This window comes from Triticum urartu, chromosome 1A (assembly GCF_056163025.1).
Source record: "Triticum urartu cultivar PI428250 chromosome 1A, HENAU_Tu73, whole genome shotgun sequence".
NCBI lineage: Eukaryota > Viridiplantae > Streptophyta > Magnoliopsida > Poales > Poaceae > Triticum > Triticum urartu.
Genome location: NC_141873.1, coordinates 544,319,210 through 544,341,004, shown reverse-complemented (window position 1 = coordinate 544,341,004; position 21,795 = coordinate 544,319,210). Strand labels below are relative to the sequence as shown.

The following is a 21,795-nucleotide window of genomic DNA, read 5'->3' as shown; positions in this document are numbered from 1 at the left end:
CGCGGCGCCGGCTTCGAGGTAGCCGTGCCATGGGGGTGCGGGATGGAGCACTGTCGGCGCCGGGAGGTCAAGTTAAGGAGAAGGTGTGATGCGATGAGTGTACAACCTCTTTGCACTACTTGAATCAGGGAATTTGCCGTCTGGTAGTTCTTTGTCGTCTGCTTGTGGATAGCAAAGGTCTTTGCCATCAGCTACCAAACAACAGACGTCAAAGAACTGGTAGACGGCAAAGAACTGGTAGACGGTGAAGAAGGTCTTTTCCATCTGTCATTTCTTTGCTGTCTACTGGCAGACGGTAAAGAGGGGGCTATCTTTTTTTTGCGGGTAAAAAAAAAACCGTTGCCCCCACCTCCTTTATCTCTATCCCCTCTCTCTCCGTCCCTGCCCCACAGCCGAGCTGCCCGACCCCGCCTCCCTCGACCCCGCGCCGCTGCGCCACCTCGCCTCCACCCGCCGGTGCGCGCCGCCACCTCACCGGACCCTAGGAGCCCTGCCGCCTCGCACTGCCGCCTGCGCCGCGTCGCGCGCCGCCACCTCCCCACAAGCTCGCCGCACCGCCGCGGAAGCCTCGTCGCCGGTCACCCCGACCTTGAGATCCGCCGTTACCATGGGAGCCGAGCACCGAGCTTCTCTCCGCCCCGCCCGCGTCCCCACGTCGCCGCCGCCGCACCACGCTGCCTCGCGCCCGGATCCGGCCACGGGAGGTCCGGCCACTCCGGATCCGGCCTCCTCCTCGCCGCACGGGCCTCCTCCTCGCCGGAGTGACGCCCCTCGCCGGAGCAGCGCCGGCCAAGCCCATCGGCCACCAGGTTCGTCCTGGGATCAGTTTCCCACAGGCAGCATGTTGTTCCTACTCCTCTACCTACTACAGCAGCACAATGTTCTTCTGTATTGCAATAGAGTAGGAGTATTTGCTAGAGTAGCTAGGACGTACAGCTATGGTTAATTGCCGCCATGTGTATTGTTTTGTTAGAGCAGATGGCTCCCATGATCCCATCAATTTCGCATCGCTGGATGCTTTATGTACACATGCACGGATCTATCCTATTGCCACCGACTAGAAACTATATTCTGATATTCATCAGATTTTCTAGCTAAATTAGTACTGCTGCTGCATAAAAGTTGAAGATTGGATTAGATTAATGGCTGCATAAAAGTTTATATTTCCTCCCAATCAGTAGTCCTCCGTATACTCCGGTGTTTCTCATCTTTAGTTTTTTCTCTTTTTCCATATGGATGCAAGCAATCGTGACGGCATAAGCGCTACATTGGTGCCTTCCAAGAAAGACTGGTGTTCACATTCAGACATGTATGTCAGCGTCTCCTTCCTCTTTTCCAGCGTATATGTGTGGTCTGTATAATACATATGTTGAGGCCTTGAGACTATATACAGAGTGGCATAATGGCAGACTGATAGCGCCTTGATTTACCTCTCCAAGATCGTTTGAGTCTGTTGCCGGTCGTTCCTACCTCACAGCATGGGGAAGTAACCTATTATACGATTGAACCTTTGCTGTATTATGCAGCCCATTGAATTCTTCACAGAAATTCCAATGAATCAGTTTGATCCCTAATTCCTGAAAAAACAAACTTGGTCTTATATGTCTATCTATCAACATTGTTGCCGCCTCACCATGTGTGTATCGGATTGGTCTGCATCTCCTCCAGAGGCACCATGTAATTTCTGCAGTAGTACTGCTACATGAACAAGTAGAACACACCTGACAAGACAACTATCAATGAATGCTATGAGGTTTAGGAGAGACTTTGTGGATGTTTTTGCCTGTTACCATGTGTTGGCCACTAGAACAAGTAGACATTTTATATGGCCCCTTTTGTCTGTACGTTGTGTATGTCATGTGTTAGAACTGGGATTGTTTTTGGTTTTGTCCTTGATAATACTAACTCTACCCTTTAGTTCAATCAGTTTCAAGGCCACCCTTTTGCTCTCCACAATTCAGCCCTCTATTTTCCTGTTTGAAAAAGATGTGCTTATGTCATTGTGTTTGTTGAACTGTACATGATAACAAGAGTGGAGTGACTTGCAGGTGCCTCATGTGGATTTTTGTTCAGTAAGATCGACCTGACGCCTCATATTTTAATTTGGACAGTGGGACTTGGTTTTATGTATTTAGTGGTTCTACAAATGGTTCTGCTATGGTTGACATCACAATTCTTCTAATGAGTAGGTAATTTTAACACCCTCTACTATTTTATTGGTGTTCAGTTCTGTAATACCCATTGGCGTTGGCTGGCAAGTATTATTAGTTTATATGAGCCAGTTCATTTATGCTGATGTAACTGATCTGAAAGGATTGGAGTAGTTTGGAGAAATCAACTTAAATGGTGACTCCACATATTTTCACAAGGAGGTTATTACACGCAAAAAAAAAAGTTCCTCTTAGAGCATTGCCTTCAGTTTCCCCCCTTCTACCATATAGTAGTACTGATTATATGTGTCATCTCGATATTAGTTTAGTTGCGACTTTTGCGTATGCCTTGAGAGTTTTGTATTTGCGTCTCAATTGGTTTAGTGTAGTTACAGCAGTATGCCAAATAATCCAAAAATAATTAATTAAATCATTGGACCGGTCGGATATAAAGAGCATGATTTATACCATCAAATGAACATATATTTTTATATGAAATGAAGGCACAATCTTAAATCTGTGGGTGCATGCATTGCTTCCTGCCTCTGTGCTCGCAATTTAAATGCACTATATTTTACTCACTAATACATCTTGAACAATCTAAAAAATATATAGCTTGGTTTATCTTTGTAACTCCTTATCTGATTTTTCCATTTTCCACATCGTTGTGTCTATTTTGTCAGTTTGGTCCTGTGTAAATAGTTGTCTTAGGGGTCTCGGTATTGCATACACACGGAATCTTCAATTTGTCTCAAATGCTCAGTGGTAAAAACCAGCCATGCTGGCGGTTCTTATCAGTGTGATGGTATGCTAACTGTTTCTGATATAATTCTGCTCTAAAAGCCCTACACTATTTTTGTCTTGTGGATATGCCGTGCAAACAAATGCTGAGTTAAAAGGTCATTTCTTTACACTAATTTAAGATTGTCTTTATCTCAAGTGCTGGCTCCTTCAGCATTGCATTTCACCAAGTGAAATGCTACATTTCTACTCCTAACCCATTCTCTTTTTCTTAGTGTTTTTGTTATGCAGGTTGGACGAAAAGAAGAAGATCCAGAAAAGATCTTAGTAATAAGATAGTTTTGACTTTGTGAAACTTGCTACCTATCGATGAAACTGTATAATATTGATGAAACTGTATAATATTGATGAAACTATGTATATATATGGATGAAACTTGCTACTATTGGTAACATGTGTTGGATATATATGTGTTCATGACTATTGGTAATATGTGTTGGATATGCTATATATGTTTGATTTTCTATGAAAATGAATTTATATAAGAAAAACAGAATTAAATGGGGCAATATAGGCTCTTTGCCATCTGCCAGCAGATGGCAAAGAGCCATGCCCTTTGCCGTCCGCTGGCTGACGGCAAAGGCCTTTGCATCTTTGCCGTAGCTCGTTCAGCCAGACGTTTTGTCGTCTGCTCGTTGACGGCAAAGGCCTTTGCCGTCTGCAAGGCATGCCTTTGCCGTTCGCCATGGCAGATGGCAAAGTTCCTGATTCCTGTAGTGTTGGTGGCATCGAGTAGGCCTCGGCTTCGTCCTAGGAGTCGGTGAGGATGCTGCGGTTTCGGTGGAGCAAATTAAGGCGGCGCTGTGGGGATGGAGCAACATCGATAGACGAAGCGATCGTCAGAGCAGCTCCTTGGAGGTGGAGGACGGGGCGGCTGAACCGGCGGGACGACGAGATGGAAGATGGATCCTCATCCGGGGAGGTGGATGAGGGACATCATGCTGTTGCGGTGGATGACTCGTCGGGGAAGAGGCTTCGGCTAGGCAGCCGTGAGGTGGCGGACGGAGGAGGGTGGGGTTTCGCAGCTAGAGCGGAGAGGTTATGGCAGCCTGGATTTCGAATGGCGAAAAGGAGGCAATGGGAGGGGGGAACCATGACTTAGGGACGCGCTTGTCCAAAATATAGGGTGTGTTACAAAAGTACCTTCATCGATTTGAACTAGCGGCCCTTTCGGCTCAGGGTTAGAAGGGGGATTTCGCGTGTCGGAATTTGGCAGCTGGAGGGAATTTTCGCAGACGTTGTAATTTTGGGATAGCAAGGTGCGAGTTGTGAAGGCGTGAGTTTTGGGAGCACGATACCTGAGGCCTCCTTTGGTTTAGAGGAATCTTGTAGGAATTTCATAGGATAGGATTTCTATAGGAAAAATTCCTTCAAAGCCCTTTGGTTTGTAAGAATGGAATCCTATTTCTACGGAGGAATTCTTCATATCCTTCATATTTCATAAGAAAATAAACATCAACCTAGACTCAATGAAAAAAAATCCTATAATGTGAATTAAAGGGCATCTCCTTTCCTATTCCTACTTATAGGATTTGAGATACATATCATCTCATTTCCTATGACTTTTCTATTCCTACGATTTTTTTACCCTATGAACCAAAGGAGGCCTGAATTTTCGGGATATAACAGAGCGCGGGTTGAATTTTAGGGACAAGCCTAACGTGTAATATTGTACTTGTACATAACAAACCAATTCGCACTTTCCTCAACGAAAAAAATATAACTATTTACACCACACAGAGAGAGAAAGTCTTGTCCCGTTTTACTATACAAATGCTATTCAAAGTTATGAATCCATGTTATGTTCAATTAAATTTTTTCGCTGGCTGTATAATGCATGTGAAAGATCGTGGATGTCGCTTAGAGGGGGGGGGGGGTGAATAGGCGTTTTAAAATAATTACGGTTTAGGCTTAAACAAATGCGGAATAAACCTAGCGGTTAATTTGCCAAGCACAAAACCTAAAACAACTAGGTTCACCTATGTGCACCAACAACTTATGCTAAGAAAGATAAGCAACTATGTGATAGCAAGATATATGACAAGAAACAATAAGGCTATCACAAAGTAAAGTGCATAAGTAAAGAGCTCGGGTAAGAGATAACCGAGGCACGCGAAGATGACGATGTATTCCGAAGTTCACACCCTTGTGGATGCTAATCTCCGTTTGTAGCGGTGTGGAGGCACAATGCTCCCCAAGAAGCCACTAGGGCCACCGTAATCTCCTCACGCCCTCGCACAATGCAAGATGCCGTGATTCCACTAAGGGACCCTTGAGGGCGGTCACCGAACCCGTACAAATGGCAACCCTTGGGGCGGTCACCGAACCCGTACACTTTGGCAACCCTTGGGGGCGGTCACCGGTACCCGTCAAATTGCTCGGGGCGATCTCCACAACCTAATTGGAGACCCCGATGCTTGCCCGGAGCTTTACACCACAATGATTGAGCTCCAAACAACACCAACCGTCTAGGGCGCCAAGGCACCCAAGAGGAACAAGCTCTAGGGTGCCCAAACACCCAAGAGTAATAAGCTTCTCAAACTTCACTTCCACGTATCACCGTGGAGAACTCAAACCGATGCACCAAATGCAATGGCAAGGGCACACGGAGTGCCCAAGTCGTTCTTTCTCAAATCCCACCGGAGCAACTAATGCTAGGGAGGAAAATGAGAGGAAGAACAAGAAGGAGAACACCAAGAGCTCCAAGATCTAGATCCAAGGAGTTCCCCTCACATAGAGAAGAAAGTGATTGGTGGAAATGTGGATCTAGATCTCCTCTCTCTTTTTCCTCAAAAACTAGCAAGAATCCATAGAGGGAATGAGAGTTAGCAAGCTCAAAGAAGGTCAACAAAGGGGGAAGAACACGAACTCAAAAAAGGTTAGGGTCAATGGGGAAGAAGACCCCCTTTTATAGGAGGGGGAAATCCAACCGTTATGTGCCCAGCCCGCACACGAGCGGTACTACCGCTCCTGGTCCCGGTACAACCGGGACTCACAGTATACGTGCAGAACCCTACCAGGCGGTTCAACCGGGCGACCAGGCGGTAGCACCGGTTGAGAAGAACAACCGGAGCAACCGCCCAGCCACCGCTCAACCACCGCATAGGAACAGAAGGGAGTCACCCCTGAGTGCGGTAGTCGAGCGGTACCGGGCCGGTGCAACCGCATGGCCTTGAGCGCTCGGGCGGCTAAGTCCCGAGCGGTAGAACCGCTCCGGACACCGGTGGTACCGGTACGACCGGACCAATCGGGCCACCACCGCCCGAGTACCGCATCAAAACAGAGGCCTGACCAGTAGTTGGGCGGTGCCTGGCCGGAACAACCGCCCAAGTGTTTGCTGAGCAAGTTGGCGGTACCACCGCCCGGAAGTAGCGGTACAACGGCTGAGAGCTCCAAGCGGTACTACCGCTGGGACCAGACAAAAACCACTCTCAAGAAAACCAGAACTGCCATAACTTCTGCATATGAGCTCCGAATTGAGCAAACTCAAGCTTGTTGGAAACAAGACGACGAGTAGCATCAAAACAGACGACGATATAGTAAGAAGAGGTAGGGGAGGTATGCCAACAAATAGAGTAGTGAAACCTCCAACCGAGAAGAACCGGCAAAACCTCCAACATCGAAAACATCATAGAAGATGCATGTGAACTCCGTTTTTGATGAACTCGAGCTTGTCATCAAGATGACCATAAGCTCTAAGACTCACAAAGAGAACCAAACAAGAACCAAGAAAGATGATGCAAGGATGCAATGGTTTGAGCTCTCTACGAACGATACGATCAAGCTACTCATCGAGAGCCCCCCCTTGATAGTACGGCAATCGATCCTATAACCCGGTCTCCCAACTACCATCATGAGACCGGTAAAATAGAAAACCTATCAAGGGCAAACCTTTGCCTTGCACATGGTCCACTTGAGCTAGATGATGACAATCTTGACTCCCTCAAGTTGGACCACCTTTCTTGATTGTGTTGACTCGATGAAGACTAGTTGATTGCTCCCCCATACTCCACTATGGGTGAGCCACTCTTCCACACATCTTCACAAGTCCATTATCACCACAAAGGACGGCAAGCTTCAAGCATTTGATCTCTTCGTTATGCTCCACTTGAACTTGCACACCGCAACCTAACCCCACAAAGAACTCTCACGAAGACCATGGGTTAGTACACAAAGCGTAATTGACAATTCTTACCATACCATGGGATCACTTGATCCCTCTCGGTACATCTTCTGCGCTTTGTGAGTTGATCAACTTGATTCACTCTTGACTTAGTCTTGATCAACCTTGAACCTTTTCAATTCTCTTCATTTGAATGATGTCTTGAAGGTAGACATGAATGATCACACAATCTTCTTCTTCAAGACATGCTTGCAATAAGCTCAACTCACACATGACCAATCTTTGGATAATTCCTTGAAAAGCACTTTGACCATCTCAACTCACACATGACCAATCTTTGGATAATTCCTTGAAAAGCACTTTGGCCATCTCATAAACTCCTTGAAACCAACACATGGACTTCAAGACAATCCTATGGACAAATCCTTCAAATATAACTCAAGGCAACCGTTAGTCCATAGAGATTGTCATCAATTACCAAAACCACACATAGGGGCACGGCATGTCCTTTCAGCATGTAACCTACTCATACCAACATTTTAGTGCATTCCAAATGTCTATACTACCGCTGCAATTACAACTAAATTTGAATTCATTTATCTACTTGAATAAGAATCTACAATCATGATTGTTGCCAACTTCAACCATCATTTGTGTATTACCTTAACAACACACCACATGATTACTATAGAGATAGATATGAACTATGTGTACTATATAAACTCGAATTCAATTTTTTGAATACATTTGATGTTGATTCTAGATAATAGTACATTTGATGTACTATCTAAATATTCATAATCTAAACTATGTTCCATACGTACACCGTGTTTATCACACAAAGTATAATGCCCCGCCCCCTACATTATGACAAGTATTTAGCCCTGAGCTGCAAAAGCCACACATTATCCCAAGCTATAATCAATGATCTACAATAAGATATCTTCTTCAAGTATCCGTATCCACTTTTCTATAATGATTTATGACCTCTGTTCATCTTTTACACCTTCACGATCATCTTCTCTTTGTAGCTAGCTAGCGCTAACTTTCTATCATGCATGCACACACTCGCCCCCTCTCACCCTCCCTCAGTGTCCCCTCCATCATGCACATTCATTATTTCTCTTTAGGTCGTTCACCCACGGTGTGTGTAGGTCCCCCGACTCCTTCTTTCCGGCTCACACCGGTCGATATATACCTCTCTAGCCAAGTGTGCCTACCACAAACACACACTTCCCCTATTCTCTTCTCACCGTCCATGCCCCCCTATGTCAAATACGGTTCGACGCAGGTGCACACTCCCGCCCTTATTTTCATCGATCCCATACTCACACACTCCCCCCCCCCCACTCGACACAGTAGGCCTCTCGCACCACCTCCTAGCCGCACCCCTCTCCCCCTGTCCGTCTCTCCAGACCTTATTTGCTTCTAACACATGCATGCATGTATACGTACCGATCTCCCTACATATAGCTAGGTCGACTATAATTCTTTTTCCCCACACACCGATAGACTTACCTCACTAGTTATGTCTCTCCCTTTCTCGGACACACGACGGTTGATATTCCTATGTAGTTAAGTATGCTTACCACAACCATATCGTCCCCCCTCATCATCCTTGCATACCTCCCGACCCGTCTCTCACATGCACATGCATAGACAGGCAGGCATCCCCGGCCCTCTCTTATTGATATTGCACTTGCATGTCTACCTTTCTGTTTGCTCTTAAAAAATCAGTTGATACTTATTGAAGTCGGGTCAGCCTGGTTGTTAGTCTACCATCATTGATGTATTATTATTCGCAGTGTGAATCGGAAAGTCATGTGTCTTCTTCACTTGGTTACACATAGTAGGACTGCTAATCGATGCTCATTTGATCAATTTGTTGTAGGACTGCTTCTGGACTTCTGGTGGTGCTGCTGCTGTCGAGGGCTCGAGGCTATAGACGAGTCTGAAGTTCCTATGTAATGTTACGTAGTCTGGTGTTTAACTACAGATAGTACGGTATGGTGTAGTAATGCTTGGGTGATGGTTCTCAGGTGTTTTACTGCCGGATTCACATTCAAGAAACTTACTCCGAACATTGTGTTAAATTCTTCTTTTACCACTTTATCACAATTATCGAAATTCATATTTTTTAAAGCTTCATGAAGATAAAGAATTTGATGCAATTTCACTTAACATCTTTTGTGTAGCTTCCTTTTGTAAACCCAACTAGCAAATAAACAAGAAATTAAAAGATTCAATTGCAAGATCTAAAGTTATACCTTCAAGCACTCACCTCCCCGGCAATAGAGCCAGAAATAATTTGATGTCTACTACACAACCTTATTCTTGTAGACTCTTTTGGGCATCCAAGCATGGAGTTTTGTAGGACAATAGGAAATTTCTCTCAAGTGGATGGATGACCTAAGATTTACCAATCTGTGGGAGGTGTAGTATGAAGATGGTCTTTCTCAAACAACCATGTGCTTAATTAAATTCAATTTACTTGCCCTCCTCCCCCTCCTTTCCCGAGCCGCTCCCGCGAGCGTCCATGGGAGAAACCCTAGAGCGTCGCCTCCTCTCCCCCCCCCCCCCCCCCGCGTTGCCGCCGGGCAAAGCTCGGCTGGCGTCGATGGCGGCGGGGATCTTTTCCTCTTCTTTGCGGTTGGCTGCCAGAGCGGCACGAGGAGGCGCTGGGCTGGCGCGGGGCTCGGTGGCGCGGCGCCGGTGCAGCGGCGACCTGGGGTCCTGCCGGCGTGCGGCGGCTGTGGTGTGGCGTCTTTCTCGATTAAAAGAAGGTGTGGTCGCATTGAACACCACATCGTTTCTATGCTTCCAATCTCCCATAACACAAGGAGTAGCATGGAGTGGAGGTCCTTTTGGGTGCTCGTCGACAGCTCCAATGAAGTGCACCAAAGCAATGATGGCGTGCTACCTGGCAAAAGCATTGTGTGACACGAACCAACATATGATCGGATGGTTGGGAGGACAGTGATATTCCCATCACACCAGGTTCAAGTCCTAAACTTGACATCGGTGCTTGCATTATTCCTCGATTTATTTCAGGCTTCCAGCGATGTTCGTTCAGTTGGAGGAAACGTTCCCGTCAATTGCGAGGCGCGTGTGATGACTTTGTAAAATCTCAAGATGCTATGCTGGCTCAGTCTCTCGGAGGTGGTCATATGGGTAGGATGCAATAATGCTACACGCACGTAGCTGTGACGGGCGTTTTACGGATTGGTTAACGCTAATTGGCCTCTCCCTCCCTGATTTTCAGGGGGTGGGCCCCTGTCTCTCCCTAATCCCAATTAGAAGATGCCACCTGTGCTGGTCCGTGAAGTATGTAAAAACTTTTCCGTGTGTCTAGCATCTCTCGGTAGGATGTGCGTGCGTGCGGTCATGTGGATAAGTGTATGTGAGTGACTCCGATTGTACATAGTTAAAGAAAAGCATTGTGTGTGTGTGTGTGTGTGTATAAAGGATCGTCAAAAAATACATTCACGGGACGTTGCTACATGTTACGAACTCACCAAGGCGGGCTACCTTCGCGCGGGGAGACACGGAAGCGTTCCATGCCACACGATATGTGTGGGGTCGGACGGCGCTGGACGCGGCTTACAAAAGTAAGAAATTATTCCTCAAACATTTTTCTAGATTGATAGGTCTCGATCGCAATAAGGGAGATATAGGGTTCGCGCGGAATCCTACCCCCGGAACGGGACGCTGAGTCGCTGACAACGTGGGCCTGCTACTAAAAAAAGCAGTGCTATCAGGATTAAGGACGATGGATCAAATCATCCGTAGATTGCAAATCCGTTTGAGATGGACATCGTCCAGATCCCGGAATCGTGTGGTTACCGGATACTACTCCTACGTCGTGATATATATCCCCGAGTTGGTTATTAGAATCCAAAACTGTAGAATACGGAGCACGCAGCCCCAACAAGACGCCGTCCGTCGACCCAGGAAACCAAGCCATTGTGCAATTTGTGCCCAAGTCCAGCCAGGTCTTTCTCCTCTCTCCCACTTTTGCTTTCGCCTTCTACGTTGCAGGGTTTCGACTTTCAGGGCGACCTAGTATCAAGTACTACTGTATTGACTTTCTTGTGATCGTCTGCAAAAGAAATCGGGTTTAGGTTATTTTCAGGTTCATCTCTTGTACCTCTGCATTGCGGTCGGCAATATGAATAATTTTTGTATGCCTTAGTAACTGTGTGATCAAGCTATGGCTATGAGGCATCATTATCAAGATTAGATATTTTCTTCATTGTGCCCTTACTACTATGGCCCGATGATCAATTTCACTTGCAGGAGAAGAGGAAGGGGCGGAGCTATGGGCAACTCCGGCAGCACAGGTATGTTCGCCCGCCCAATTGAACCTCAGATTGTTTCTGCTATAAACGAAAAGTCAGACGCGAAATTCACAACAATTAATCCCTTGTAAGTACACGGTGAGATCTCTCCCTTAACTTTCTTAGGTAGAAGTGAGATCTCTCCGCGAATAAACTCGGATAGTACCCTAGCGGACTCCCCATGGGGAGGATTCGAACACCGGTGGTTAGGTGGGCCACTTTACCACTATTAGTTTATACATATGAGAAAAGTGGCCTCTTCAAACCAAGCAAAAAAGAAGAGAAAAACGCACGTACTTTATCTGTATGCAAGATTTTCATCCATATAACCTGAACATAGAGAAGTATTCTGCACCCTTCTATTCTCCCCATGGTGAATATTGCAACTTGTTTATCTGGAACTGCAAACCTGCACATAAATTTGCTACCCTTTTTTTTCTCTGTTGTATAATTTTGATTTATGCACTTGTCAAATTTCAGCTCCCGCGCGTCTAGGAAAGACCCATGTTCCACATTTGGAATGGAAGGTGCATGACTTCTCAGCGCTGCTTGAGACGAAAGCTACCTCGGCGATATCTTCTTTTTTTCACTGCTCTGGGTACAAGTGGTACGCATCATAACTCAAAAGGAACTTTGCAAAATTAACGTATTAGATGTGTAAATATCATACGGTCATGTTTCAGTCAGGTTGAAATATCAATCACAATCACGCGAACCCATGAAAATAGCCGGACAATGAAGCTTGAGGATGCATCAAGTGAAGAAATTAAACTTATACTCATTCATTTATGACTTCTAGGCTTACTTCGTTTTTCTTCAATTCCCTTCGCAGGTGCCTGCAAGTGACTCCAAAGCACAATCAAGATGCTCAAGTGTCTCCAAATCGCAAACAAGATGATAAAGGAAATCCATATGTTGCTCTTTCTCTTATGATATTCCGGGAAGGCTTGGAGCCAGGTCACACGGTGCATGCAGTGTTTGAGTTGTCAATATTCAACCATTCGAAAGGAATGTATCGTGGATGCAAAGGTAGACTCGTGAATGTGTTTGTTCAAGTACATCCATACTATTTCCCCTCAAAAACTAATACATCCATCATCTTAGCTGGGACGGAGTACATGGTCTTGACTGCATCACCAGTTAGAGCTATAGATTCCATCATTACAAATCAATACCTATCAATGTCGTAACATGATCAATTACTTTGCCCATTAACAAGTCGTTTCATATTTTCTTCGCTGTTAAGTTTATCCATTGACCTTCTGTACTGTGTGTCACACTTGAGACTCTTTTTGATTGGGACAACATTCCAGAGTACATATGCATGTTCGCTTTTTAAGAATCATTATTTAGATGGATTTCTCTACTTTAAACTCAGTTGATTGTATTCTTTTTGCGGGAAAAGGTTGATTATTTGTTATTTTGGATATTTCAAGTGTTTATTTCTCTAATTTTCAACTTTTACCTAAACACAGCTAGCTACAACTTCAATGTCAAGAATACCTACTCGAACAAGGAATGCTTGATTCCTCTTGAGGAGCTACTGAAATCATCTGCTTTTCTAGTTGATGATAGCTGTGTCTTTGGTGTGGAGATATTAAAAATTGACGTCTCTTCTCCCGAAATGAAGTCTGTCGTGGTTCAGAAAAAGGCTATCACAGTTCAGAACCTCTTTGTCCAGAAGAAGGGATTCATCGAAGGGACATACACTTGGACCATGAACAATTTCCTAGAATTGGACTCTCAGCACTTTGTCCGTTCTCCTACATTTGAAGTTTGCGGGCATAAATGGTATTCACCTGTTATCAGTTGCATCACAAATTCTCTCTCTATAAATACTATGCATGTGTTATCCGACATTGTTGCTTATACATATGTTTTAGCTTACCATACCTTGTTAGTAGTTACTTCACAGTGGACAGAAGCATTTTGTAGTGCTTTGTGTCAATGGACATCACCGATAGCCGATGGTCATGTCTTTGTGCAAGGCAGCAAGGTCTATTTTTAGTTTGATCTTTAAGCATGGAACCAAATAACTCTTTTCTTCTAGTATATTTACAGCAACATTATTATTAAATTGTACTGTAGTCATGTTTTGCTCAGATTTTTTGTATAATTGTAAGACTCTAATTGTAATGCCACCAAGTCGTGTTCAAAGTTAATGGGTGTACCTGCCTACGCCCAAGCTCAGCCACAACTTTCTCATTTCATAACTAACCACATTCTTCAAATAAATTTCCGCGGGTACCCAATTGTATATGAAGTATCACTTCCCATTCTTGTCAACAGGTACATGGGCATGTATCCGCGTGGTGGCAAGAGCAGCACTGATTGCCTCGCCTTGGGTTTGTACCCGGAGTCCTCGGATGAGCTCTTTATCGAGTCCAGGAAGGTGCTTCGAATGAGTCTGTCCATCCTGGACCAAAAGAATGGAAAATACTTAAGAAGAACTTCAGGTTAAGTTGTTCTTAGCAACTACCAGTGCAGTGTGTGAATTACTGTTTGTAACCCCCTGATAATTACAGTTCATCTTACTTTTCTGGTGATGGCAGGTCTCTTGGTGTGTTTTAGTCAAGGCTGGTCATGGTCCGACTTCTTGCCGCTCAAGGAACTCCACGATCTGTCAAGAGGCTATCTTATAGAATCGAACTGCGTCGTCAAGGCTGATCTTACTATCTTTGGGTCATCCAGTGATGGCTAGATGCTTACCTCGTGGCCTGGTGTAAAGTTAATATGCCTTCATCCTACTACTATATATACATATATATGAGATGGTGGTGTTGATTTATTTAAAGTTCTTATATAGTATTAAAGATGAACTAGTTCACAAGAAGTCAAGAAATGAGTACTAGGTATATTTTCTCTAATATATTATTTGCAAGTACCTCAGTTTGTGTATGGATGATGTTCCATCGATCATGTCAGTTTGATGAGTTTCATTTGCATTTGGTTCCATGATCCCATCTTCACGGCCTCAAGCATTTTCAAATGTCGGCCAAATACGTTAGTGGACTTGCTACAAATTCTTATAAACTGTAAGGCAATGATTTTGGTCTTCTATGTCTTCTTCTCTTTGAGAGCGATCCATTCAAATAAGACTAATTTGTTTCCTTTCACTTTTTACCACTGTATCACTACCACATTTATTTACATCCATTTAATATTGCTTCCTCTACATGATTATCTGCGTGATTTATCACTGCCACATTTATTTATCCTTTTTTAAGTCTTCATGTTGCAAATGAGACTTCATTGGTTGCCCTTGGTGTGATGTGGTTTACGTGAGCATGCATCGGTTATATTACGGTGCTGCAGTTGTGCTGCCTATTTCCTCTTTTGAAATGTCAAATTGCACTTCTTCCTGTCCTGTGATAACATTCTGGTAATATAGGATGAGCATCCTTGTATTTTTATTTTATTTTGAGGGATCCTTGTACGTTTCTTGCTCAACACAGTAGAAGCTATCATAATTTGGTGACTGTTGTTTTTGTTGAGTGAGTGGTACCCCCTCCCGTGTGATCCTTTTTTTGGTGTGCAATGGTGTTATGGCCGGTTTAGCTAGACCCACAGGGCAATCTTAGCACACAAGTTATCTTAGGTTAATTCTTATGTAAGTTATCTTAGGTTAATTCTTATGCAAGTTATCTAGGTTATAAATATAGGTTGTAAGATTCTTTTTGAAATTAAGCAATAAGAATATTATTATCCCTATTGCCCAGCTCCCGGAGGAGCCGGAACCCTAGCCGCCGCCGCCATCTCCCTCCGACGCGATGGCGCCCAGCCGCCGGCGCGCCCGATCATCGCCCCGTCCCACTCCATCCTTCCCCTACAACCTCCGGAGCAAATAAGAAATAAGAATTGTAACATCACATTGTGATCAGTATTAGCGTTATGAAAGCAAGACTTCTGAATGCCGTGGACAAGTGCAGTATGGCATTTCTGAGCAAGCACAATTGCATCACGGCAACATAACTTGATGATACTCGTAGCAACCACAACATAACATGTGAATCAATCATTTGCAATATGAAGCATTGACGTCGGGTCGATCATGGAAACAATCTTTAAAAGGACCTATAATCAAATGTGATAATCTGAACCGGCAATGTACTCTTGAATTGCATTTGATTAGATGTCGAATCGCTAAATGTGCAAACATAGAGAGAAATAACCGAAGCGGTAATCAGTATTTTTCTCTAACAGGGTAGCTCCTCGGCAAAGCAGAATGACAGATCAGAGAAATTACAACTCTAACATCACAGTAATCAGTATTAGTGTCATGAAAGCAACAAAAAAATTGCAAGAAAAGTGGAATAAAAGAAAGGAAAGGCATGGATAATTATTGTCATACTTTTGTACACAATACACAAAGAAGCAGGAGATAATACAACCTGGTCTCTCGCAGGGCAGAGATAAGTTGGTCAAGGGAAAGGCCAGCCAATGACTCATGCAATGCAGCTAATATAACCATCCATCTTCCATCAGTAAATCCCAAAAGCAACCTGAAGGAACATGTAAACATCCTCAAGAACAATTTATAACCACAATGCTTTGTCATACTCAAGAACTTTTTGTCTGAACCAAACACTGTTAAACAGGGCGATGGCTACTGGACATGCCACCTCCTCCGTAAAGCAAAAATGCAGACCAGAGAAATAACAAATGTAACACCGTAGTTACAAGCATAAGCATTCTGAAAGCGAGAATGGCATGCAAAGAATTTTATTAATATACCAAAAAAAATGCTTGAAAATGTGAACATGAAAAGTAAGAAAGACAAGGAAAATGGATGAATATCTGTAGAAGAGAACTTTCAGAAACATTACACATAAAAGGAGACTAAGACAAGATGCAAACTTTATCTGACAATTTGCATGGATTTACACTTGTTACTGAAAAATAGAGAGGCCACGGTTAGTCGGCCATTATATTCTATCACAAGTACTATGAAGCACCTATTAGCCATGTCCAATTTTATATATGATATATCTCCTGCCCGAGTAATATTCAAGTTGGTGTTTCATCTGTCGTCGTACAATGAAGCGCCTGGTCCAGGTCAACGACATTCAGTTGTCCCAAGCTGGTGCTCAGCAGTACATGTCGAAGTATTTTACTATATATACTGTTTGGGTGAAATTTTGTTGTGAAGTCTGGTCTTTAGTCAGCTTTTGGCGTCTGGGTATGGGTTTAATCATTTCTCCTGCCACTGCCCATTTGCCATTTACCTTTAGGGCCGGGATACCATGTGATGATTGGTATTGATAGACTCTTTTTATTTATTTATTGGTATTGATAGACTTCCCACGGTGTCAATTAGTGTCATTATGTTTTTTACTCGCTAACCCTCAAGACAATTGTGCACTAACAGGCAGTTCTTTATCATTTTCTGATGTTTGGCTTAGGCGGTGGATAAAGGTTTTGCCAGGTTGATCTGGTGATGTTTTGTCCTCGAATCCTGACCAACATGAGCCAATGTAGGCAACTAGGGCCGATGTTAGTCGAGCTCGACGGAGCCCAGCCACAGCTCCTCTCAGTCACCTCACTGAGCCACGGTCACTGTCGGAGTCGCACAACCGTTGAACACAAGTACACAACTAACTGTTAACCTGTTCAGATGGCCTTGACCTGGGACTAGGACAGGATGGGCGACAAACCATGTACGGCCTGATGAATGCTGTCAACAGGTTGACACAGCAGCAGCTTTCAGGCTGCTTCCTGAACACTGAACAGGTCAGTATGGCATTTCAAGTGAACTGCAGCACAGTAACATAACATGATGGATAAACTCACAGGAACCACAACCGCAGCACAGTAACCTAACATGCTGGATAAACTCGCAGGAACCACAACACAACACAACATGGGGGTAAAGAATTCAACATTTGCAACATGAAGCATTATCATCAGGTCGATCATGGGAACAATCTCTCATAAAAGGGTCGATTATGAGTACCCCGCACTGATTATAAACCAGGAGGTACAAAACGGAAATTCCCAGGCTCATCTACATCGTCAGAATACCAGGATATGGTTCTCAAAACCAAAAAAACATTCACCTTCTCCCATCAAAATCCATCAGAAATATGATTAAAAACCTTATCGACAGAATGCTCATCAGATTACCTGTCAGAAACAGATTTGTTAACATGTCGAATTGCTGAATGAGTAAATGTGCAAACACATATATAAGAAGAAAAATTACAAGCGGCGATGTACTCTTGAACACTAGGAATCAATTTGTGTTCAACTCGATGAATATAGGTTCAGTCAAACGAATAAACACTGTTACAAAAATATGATGACTGCTGAACATGGCAGCTCCTCTGCAGAACAGAATAGCGTTATGAAAACTCTGACATAACATTGTTACAAAATGAAAGCAATAATGGCATGCACCACCTTTCCTTGTATATTGAAAAATGCAAGACAGCATGAACAAGATAAGTAAATAAGAAAAAATATAGCATGAACGAGAGATGTGAAATAAGAAAAAGGAAATGAATGGATAACTATGGAGATACTTTTGTACACATAACAGAGATAAGCAGGAGATTAATACAACCTGGTCTTGAGCTAAGTTGAGCCAGGGAGATGCCTGCCAAAGAGTCATGCTATGAAGCAAAGAGCCGACGAGTATCTATCTTCCATCATTAAATCCTGAGAAACATGTAAACATCCTCAAGACCACTTCATAACCAGAATGCTTTGTCATACTTAAGAATTTTTTTTTTGTCTGAACCAACAACTGCAAAACAGGGTGATGGCGGGTGAACATGCCACCTCCTCCGTAAAGCAAAGATGCAGATCAGAGAAACAATAAATGTAACACCACATTTTACAAGTTTAAGATTCTGAAGTTAAGTATGTCATGCAGCAATATATCAGAAAATGCTTGCAAACGTGAACAGAAAAACTGAAAAGCGAAGGAAAATGGATTAAGAATTACTCCCTCTGTAAAGAAATATAACTAACTTTACTGATCTAAGTGCTCTTATATTTCTTTACAGAGGGAGTATGAAAGAAAACTTTCAGAAACATTACACATAAAAGGAGATAAGACAAGATGCAAACTTTGTCTGATAATTTGCTTGTATTCTTCCCGGATTTACACTTATTGCTGAAAATTAGAGAGGCCATGGTTAGTAGGGCATTATTATATCACAAGTATGAAGCACCTATTACTTTCACTTCCAATTAGCCATGTCCAGCACTATTTGATAATTTAAACAATGTACAAAACATAGCTGCTTCCCATTATATAAGAATATTATCATTTCTTACAAGCTGCAGGAACTATACTCCAAACCAACATAGTTAGCACCCTGAAGCATAAACTTTCCCATGGTTCTGGCAGCTCTTCTAAAAGGGAAATCTGTATACAAAACCACTCAAGGAACGTAACTAGACCCAATTTGCTGTCCTCTACCTCAGAAGAACCAACACCATCCAGTAATGGGCATCAGGGCGTGTTAGCCATCACAGGAAGAAAGAGATATGGGAGCAATTGAGAAGTTGCTCCCGTCTGAAGTTTCATCACGGCAACCATGAATCACCTCTGCAAGAGGAAAACAAACGCACATGAAGAACAAGAACCAACTTTGTTGGAAACAGCAGCCTAACTGATGGATCAGTATCTTAGATTATTGTTATCATCGATCTTGTAGTTGTCCAGGTCCACCATCGAGAGGAAGAATCCCGGGCACAGCGCCTGCAGCTCCAATCCAAGGAGCGAGAAAGAATCTCTTAATTAAACACCGGAGGCGGACCCGAGATCGGGCATGAGGAAGGAAGAAAGGAAGGAATCGCAGGCGAGTCGAGGTCTCGAGGATCGGATGCTTACGTCGATCTTGGCCTGCTGGGCTTTGGACCGCTTCTTGCCGCGGCGCGGCGGGCGCTTGCAGCGGACGGCGGCGAAGTCCCGGGCGATCTCCTGTTTGGTGAGGGCGACGGCGAATCCCCTCTTCCTAGGCTGCTGCGGCTCCGTCAGCGGCGGCGGAGGCGCCGAGGCGGGCGAGTGGAGCGCCTGCCCCGCGCCAGCGTCCGATGATCTGGACGCGGGATGCGTCGCGGGGTAGCGGAGCGGGCGTAGGTGCCGGGACCGCTGCGGCCGTGAGGAGGAGCCGGCGGCGGCGTCGCCCTGGGCCGGCTTCTCCTTGTCCGGCGACGGGGTGGCCGGGTGCTGGGGAGGAGACGTCAACGCGGTCGCGACGACGGGGGCGCCGTCCTTGGAGCAGCGGAGGCGGCGGCGCACGCCCCAGGTGAAGGAGAAGCAATCGAGGGGGGACGGGGACGGAGACTCGGGCTGGGACTGGGGCTGGGGCGGGGGCGGGGGTGGAGTCGGCGAGCGTTTCGCCGCGCGATGGCGGCGGCGGCGATGGTGATGATGGTGATGGTCGTTGTGGCGATGGTCGTCGGAGGCGGCCGCCATGAGAACCATGGATGATTGACGAGAGTCGCGCGGCGCGGCAAGGGGGCAGGGGGGGATGAACCAGGGGAAGGAAAGGGCGAGGTTTTTGAAAAGGAAAAGAGTAGCTTTGCCCCTGGATTCCCGGTCTCTCCGCCTCCATCCCACCAGAACTCGGCCGCCGAGTGCGATCCGATCGGTTCCGGTGCGGCGCGCGTCGTCGCTCGCGCGGTTTCTCTCTCGCCACGGCCGGGCTCGCACGCACGCGACGTTGGGTTTGCGACTCCCATCCCATCATGGCATGAAGGGTGTGCACACTCAAAAAAGAAAATCTATATAATCGAAATGTCATAGTAGTATATATAGTACGATATTTTGCAAAAGAATAGCATAAGTAATTCAATCAAGTCTCACAACAAAGTGGCGGCGGAGGAGGGGGAGCGGCGGCGGCGGAGGGGAGTGACGCCGTGATGGCGTGCACTGATCGGGGCCTTGAGCGGACGGGGTGGCGGCAACGAGAGGAGGGGGTGGCAGCGGGGTGAGGGGAGTGTCTGGTTAAGCAGTGGCCGGCCGATTTAGATCACGCTCCCTTACATACCGAGAGGAAATAGACGGTGCGTTGGGCTATTGGGTTGTTAGGGTTGTGGGCTTGTTGGCCAAAATAGCCAAATTGTGACAAATTCTGGGTGGGCCACGACCCATCGGTCTGTCAATGGTACTAACCCCATGATGAACCCACACGTCAGAACTCTTGTGTGTCTCACGGTCCAATAAGGCGTACGGTGAAGCGTCCATATTTACTCCTTAGTTTCATGTGATGTATAAATAATGTTGATGATTCACGACCTTTTGAATGCGTGATCTGTGAGTACTGACAACTGGCAGTGATGGGCTCCGAGGTGGGCCGCAAGAGCTGCTGGTTGTACACAGGGTCGGGGGATCTGGTGCGGGTTCGGGTGGATCGTTGTTGTCATTGGGCCCACATGTATTTTTTATGCACCTGACGCATCGCTCTCACGATTTCATCGGGAGTGTTTTGTCGCCATAGGCTCCTCGACTTTGTATTTTGGGTTGGGTTGATGCCTTCAATCTATATCTATATTTATATCTATACCAATATAAAAGACGAGTTGCAGATATTTAAAAAATCTCACTCTTTCTATCCAATAGTATGCATCACTATGATGTTTAGCGCTAAATGTGTTTAGTAGAATCTTTCATTAATTACTACCATGTCTAATATCAGCAACATTAACCAAGTAATTATATCCTATCTAATATTGAAATACAACGTATATCTTACGTACTCCCTCTCTCTTAGTTTATAGCGTGTGTGCGTACCCCTAGGTCGTCAATTTGACCAATCTAATACAAAGTCATATATTACAAAAAATATACCAATATAAACTTCAGATGTTCTATTTTCAAACGGTATAATTTGTGTGTTATATAGTTTATATTAGAGTGATAAAATTCACAAACTAGGTATGCGTGCAAGACTTGTAAACTGAAACGGAGGGAGTATCATTAATAACACAATTTATATCTTGCCTAATATTAATGATGCAATTTATATCTTGTATTAATATTAATGTACACTATGATAAAATAATAATAATAATAATAATAATAATAATAATAATGTAAAATACAATTTATATCATGTCTAATATTAACGTGGATTGTACATACACAATTACTAGTTAGTACTAGTACTCTAGTAGTACCCCCAGAAAAAAAAACTAGTATATTAATCTTTAGCTCTCTCCGTTCCTTTATATAAGGTGTATTTGTTTTTTCAACAGTTAAACGAGTACATGCTTAACCTAGTTTTTATAAAAATTATATCAATAATCACAATACGAAATTTATATCATTCAATCCATCATGAAAAGTAGTTTCACATTTTATCTATTAGGTATTGCAGATGTTGTTATAATTTTGGTCAAACATTCAAATGGTTGACTTACACGGAAATCA

At 44.4% G+C, this 21,795-nt stretch overlaps 2 protein-coding genes and 1 long non-coding RNA gene across 5 annotated transcripts; 2 read left to right on the top strand and 1 right to left on the bottom strand.

The window, feature by feature from the left end:
- The first annotated feature begins 364 nt into the window (after positions 1-364).
- LOC147992446 (uncharacterized) lies at positions 365-3,376 on the top strand. The gene is made up of 2 exons (XR_015609263.1): positions 365-1,309; positions 2,049-3,376. It is a non-coding gene; the product is annotated as an uncharacterized LOC147992446 (long non-coding RNA).
- Positions 3,377-11,382: 8,006 nt separating this feature from the next.
- LOC147992445 (ubiquitin C-terminal hydrolase 12-like) lies at positions 11,383-14,251 on the top strand. Its single transcript, XM_087530397.1, has 6 exons — positions 11,383-11,414; positions 11,892-12,018; positions 12,244-12,440; positions 12,887-13,202; positions 13,701-13,867; positions 13,964-14,251. Exons 1-6 carry the CDS (start codon positions 11,393-11,395, stop codon positions 14,110-14,112), a joined length of 978 nt encoding a protein of 325 aa, XP_087386523.1. The 5' UTR covers positions 11,383-11,392; the 3' UTR covers positions 14,113-14,251.
- A 3,021-nt stretch (positions 14,252-17,272) lies between these two features.
- LOC147992444 (uncharacterized) lies at positions 17,273-20,037 on the bottom strand. 3 transcript variants are annotated; one of them, XR_015609262.1, is made up of 5 exons: positions 19,252-20,037; positions 18,838-19,119; positions 18,483-18,528; positions 17,974-18,068; positions 17,273-17,534 (listed from the first exon to the last, which is right to left on the bottom strand). XR_015609262.1 is itself a non-coding variant. In XM_087530387.1 (2 exons), exons 1-2 carry the CDS (start codon positions 19,846-19,848, stop codon positions 19,039-19,041), a joined length of 678 nt encoding a protein of 225 aa, XP_087386513.1. In that variant the 5' UTR covers positions 19,849-20,037; the 3' UTR covers positions 18,644-19,038. The 3 variants fall into 3 exon arrangements, 1 of the variants encoding a protein (XP_087386513.1); XR_015609261.1 differs by lacking the exon at positions 18,483-18,528; XM_087530387.1 differs by lacking the exons at positions 17,273-17,534; positions 17,974-18,068; positions 18,483-18,528 and having other exon boundaries at positions 18,644-19,119.
- Positions 20,038-21,795: the final 1,758 nt, after the last annotated feature.

Bases quoted from the DNA above. Each gene is read 5' to 3' on its own strand.
- LOC147992445 (XM_087530397.1), top strand. From the start codon at position 11,393: ATGGGCAACTCCGGCAGCACAG. The intron at 11,415-11,891 runs GTATGTTCGCCC...GTCAAATTTCAG, and splicing joins GGGCAACTCCGGCAGCACAG to CTCCCGCGCGTCTAGGAAAG. The intron at 13,203-13,700 runs GTATTCACCTGT...TCTTGTCAACAG, and splicing joins GAAGTTTGCGGGCATAAATG to GTACATGGGCATGTATCCGC.
- LOC147992444 (XM_087530387.1), bottom strand. From the start codon at position 19,848: ATGGTTCTCATGGCGGCCGCCTCCGACGACCATCGCCACAACGACCAT. The intron at 19,120-19,251 runs GTAAGCATCCGA...TTGGAGCTGCAG, and splicing joins CCCAGCAGGCCAAGATCGAC to GCGCTGTGCCCGGGATTCTT.